The following is a 4,752-nucleotide window of genomic DNA, read 5'->3' on the forward strand; positions in this document are numbered from 1 at the left end:
GGAAGGCTACCCGAAACGTTTGACCCAAGTTAAACAATTTAAAGGCAATGCTACCAAATACTAATTGAGTGTATGTAAACTTCTGACCCACTGGGAATGTGATGAAAGAAATAATWGCTGAAATAAATAATTCTCTACTATTATTCTGACATTTCATATTCTTAAAATAAAGTGGTGATCCTAACTGACCTAAGACGGGGAATTCTTACTAGGATTAAATGTCAGGAATAGTGAAAAACTGAGTTTAAATGTATTTGGCTTAGGTGTATGTAAACTTCCRACTTCAACTGTATATGCCTCATGGTTATCCTGTCTTACCCCAACAGAAACCAAACTATAAGCTTATTTTACTCCATTGTTTGTAAACAATGTCATTGTAAACAAACATTGTATAGCTTAAAACAATCATATTGATCTCATGGATGATCAGCATTTGCATYCCATAAATCAAGCTATGAATTATTTTGTGGTTACATTTATCTAGCTCTATCCCTCAGCTCTTTGCCCAAAATAAATTAATGCAGTGACTCCTTTGTTGTCGTTTGAATCCCAGATTGCACCTTTAAAGATAATGAAACAGATATTAAAGGAAACATGTTCCGTCCTCATTTCATCCCTAACTCATTGCAATGTGGTAGCACTTATGTGTCCTCATGTGAGGTCAGCCCCTCTGTATACAATTTGAAGTGAGATTCCATTTGAAGAGCAAATCCATATTTTAGTAAACATTTCAAAAGCCCTTTGTGTCTGAATGGAGTACCACGCAATATGGCTGCTGAGGATCAACATGTCGTGGCTRTGTTATTATTTTCGATTCTAGAATTGCTCGCATTTAACCTAACTTTAAACCAGTTAAACGGTGCTGTTTCAGTTTTCCCAAACAGTGTTATCCTAGGTGAACACAGCCAAGGAAAACAGGCCATTTTGAYAGGCTGGGGTACAAGTTAAGTCTTTCTTCTGGAAGTGGGTCAGTGGCTTTACAGTCAACAGATACAATAAGATCAAATTAAATCGGATTGGAATGGGGCACAAAGGCCCTGCACAAGCAAAAGAAGGTCAGGGGAAAAAATGGCTGAAATTTCTATAATATTGCATTTCTTGGCTGGTGTTAGGCTACCGTCTATGAAATTGAGGTTAAGGATGATGGAATGGCTACACGTGCCACATTTTGTGTGGTGGGAAGCTGAGGGGAGACGGATTGTTTGACGTCTCATCCAAAACAGCTCAGTTCGATGTCAGAGTATGATCGATGTTTTGATACAGAGTTTTGATGTCATACAGTATTAATCCAGGACTTTCCCACTAGCATGGCCACTAGCAACTCACCACCGGAACTTCTTCAATGTGTGCACTGTAGATTGAATGTATTTATTTGTATGCACCACGAAGTACAACTAAATACATTACAGTATGTGAACAGTAATGCTAYAGGTGAATAAGGGGAAGGGAGCTGCACTTCAAAACAATGAAACCGTGTAGAGAACATTCACCCAGGGGGAAAAAGCAAACATCACATGGTGAAAAGAGGCATAGAATACTGTACAGTCGGAGATGAAAGCATAAAGAGAGGAAAGAAAATATTCGCTTCAGTGACCTTGAAGTAACCTCTACCTTAGTGGGAGGAAAGACGGAGAGGAGAGAAAGAAACAGACAGAGGACAGACAGAGTACAGACAGAGGACAGAGAGTAAAAGATAGAAAAAGGCAGACAAAAGGAGAGAGATAGGAATTAAGAGTGGGAAAGAGATAGTGGAGAGTGAGAGAAAGAGGGGTGTGCGTCTTGTGAGAGGGAAGCATTTGTGAAACCACTCTTTGAAGGGGCAGTCCACACTCTGTTGCTCTCAAGACCAAGAGGCATGTTAGTGTGCTAAAGCTAACCAGCTAACACAACAGCACAGCACAGCACAGGACTGGACCAGAGTGAGATCAGAGGAGAGAAATCAAGAGCGACATGAACGACATCAAACTGGCCCTGCTGGGCAGTGAGGGCGCTGGGAAATCAGGTGAGAGATCCACCGGAGAGCAGAGAAATCTCTAGGTCAGACAGAGCCCCTGTGCCTGGAGGGAGGGGAATATATGGTAGTCAATATGCAGGGGGGTGGGGGGGGGGTGAGAGATCTGTAATCTAATCGATTTTGTAAAGAGAAACAAGTTCAAGATCAAAGTCATACAAGTACACACCTGTCTGTATGTGGAACCATGTAAATAATGGTTTCATCATACATCATTTGGAGGACTACACAACATTTCGTCACGCGGCTCCAAATTGACTTTGATATGATGGTTATTATGGTCATAACTCTATTTCTTGAACTGCATTTGTATTTGTATTTGTATTTATTATGGATCCCCATTAGCTGCAGCCAACGCAGCAGCTACTCTTCCTGGGGTCCAGCAAAATTAATAAGGCAGTTTATATCATTTTAAAACATTACAATACATTCACAGATTTCACAACACACTGTGTCGACCAATAATTGGTTGGTTAAGGGCTTTAAGTAAGCATTTCACGGTAAGGTCTACACTGTTGTATTGTGAGACAAATATATATATATATATTTTTTTAATATCTCAATATTTGCACACGAACCCTTTTCACCGCCATTTCCCTCAGAATTTATTTTACTGACTGTCACGTTCCTGACCTGTTTTACTTTGTTTTGTATTTGTTTTAGTTGGTCAGGGCGTGGTTGGGTGGGTGGGTCTAGGTTTGATTTTCTATGTTGGAGATTTGTGTTCGGCCTGGTATGATTCTCAATCAGAGACAGCTGTCAATCGTTGTCCCTGATTGAGAATCATACTTAGGCAGCACAGGGTTTCACTTGTATTTTGTGGGTGTTTTGTTCCTGTGTCAGTGTTTGGGCAGCAACAGGACTGTTTCGGGTTAGTCACGTTTGTTGGTTTTTGTATTTTGTAGTGTTTGTTGTTTTTTCCTTAAATAATGAACTTCTTACCAATCCGCATCTTGGTCCGATCCATGCTCCTCCTCGGTCTGAGGAGGAGAACGACTACGACAGCGTTACACTGACACAAAAGATCCACACCATGTCGAATGAACAATTATCAGTCGACATTTATGAAGATACACCGAAACTTCCTGTTTCCATCACAGCTGGGGGTTTTTTTATACAATGTGACTTTACACGCATAAAAACTGTGGATGGAAACGTGGTTACTGTGGTGGTACCCTAAAAGGCAAATTTGTACCATGATCATTAGCATATTTATGTTTAAATATCTGTGATTTTGCATTGATTCATTAATGTTATGCTACATAAACATAAATAACATGAATTTTTCTAAATTAATCAATACGGTTGTATTTTTTGCACCCGTTACTGAAATGGTTCTTCCAGTTTAAATGGCTTAGTTAGTCTCTTCACATTGTCTCTGAACCTAGAAGTCAGTGAATGTAGGTTGCTGGTAAATAATAATTCCACCTGTTCGATAGTCTAMCTCTGGCTGGATTCCAAAAGGAATWACTTATCCCTTTGCAAGTTAGCATAGTGTGAATTGCAGGTAGGTTTGCAAAATTCTGGAAACCTTTCCATGGTTGGAACTGGGAYGGAATAAGCAGGAAATGTGAAAAAYTACTGATATCTGACGTGGCCTGTAAACCATGAGTTTCAGCCTACTGTATTAGGGTAAGCATAGACCCTCATAATAAAGCCTTATGAGATGTATTTGTTATAATTACTTAAATTTGAATGACAMAATTCACCTAGGACCTCGCTCGGGGAAGACCACAGGGCTAAAAATGTCTCTGTCATTAACAAATACAGTAATGGGTGGTAACTCTACAATTCACTCGAAAAGGCAAGGCACACTGGGAAATTATATTGGAGGCGTGGCTTAATGGGGGCATGGCTTTCCGTTAGTTATTTTTGGCCACCCGTGAGTGAAAGTGTTGTGCCAGTTTAATTAGTCTATGGTAGAGGTAAACATTTTTGTCACTTACAAAGAACAAAKAACTTTTTATTGTGGTGCTACCCTATAAAGGCTAAATGTACATTTTCTAAATGCATACTTTTGTACCTSTGGACTACATGTAAGAAAGGTACTAKCTGAGGTATAAACAAGGGTACAATCATGTTCCTATAACTAAAGGCACAAAGGATGACCTTACAGGGTACCACCCCAGTGACAAGTGTTTATAGCTCTTTAAGAACAAATCTAATCCTTTATTTCTAAGAGTGTATGTGGGAGCATGTAAATAATTGTTTAATCTCACTGTTTGTCATAATTTGTCCCACAATGTGATTATATATGGGGGACCCATTCAGATATGGAGGGGAGTGTGGTCTGAGAAAACAAATCCGTTATGAGGGGTCAATCAGTGTAACTCTTCAATATGAGTATTTTGTCACATATAGTACTGGATATGCAGAATGACCCTTGATCAAATATATGGCTGTACACCCACGATGATGGAAAAGCCATCACTTAATATCTCCAGATATGAATGTAATAAATATATCCCCAGATATGAATGTAATAAATATATCCCCAGATATGAATGTAATAAATATATCCCCAGATTATGAATGTAATAAAAGATATCCCCAGATATGAATTTAATAAATATATCCCCAGATATGAATTTAATAAATATATCTCCAGATATGAATGTAATAAATATATCCCCAGATATGAATGTAATAAATATATCCCCAGATATGAATGTAATAAATATATCCCCAGATATGAATGTAATAAATATATCCCCAGATATGAATGTAATAAAGATATCCCA

General features: G+C 38.6%; 1 protein-coding gene across 1 annotated transcript in view; it reads left to right on the forward strand.

The window, feature by feature from the left end:
- Positions 1–1,686: 1,686 nt before the first annotated feature.
- The window catches only part of LOC111971947 (ras-related and estrogen-regulated growth inhibitor-like protein), a 12,745-nt gene continuing 9,679 nt past the window's right edge, over positions 1,687–4,752 (forward strand). Inside the window, exon 1 of the mRNA XM_023998738.2 lies at positions 1,687–2,002. Coding sequence (XP_023854506.1) covers positions 1,951–2,002 — 52 coding nt within the window. The 5' untranslated portion in view covers positions 1,687–1,950. The remainder of the gene's footprint in view (positions 2,003–4,752) is intronic.

This window comes from Salvelinus sp. IW2-2015, linkage group LG13, assembly GCF_002910315.2.
Source record: "Salvelinus sp. IW2-2015 linkage group LG13, ASM291031v2, whole genome shotgun sequence".
NCBI classification, from domain to species: Eukaryota; Metazoa; Chordata; class Actinopteri; order Salmoniformes; family Salmonidae; genus Salvelinus; species Salvelinus sp. IW2-2015.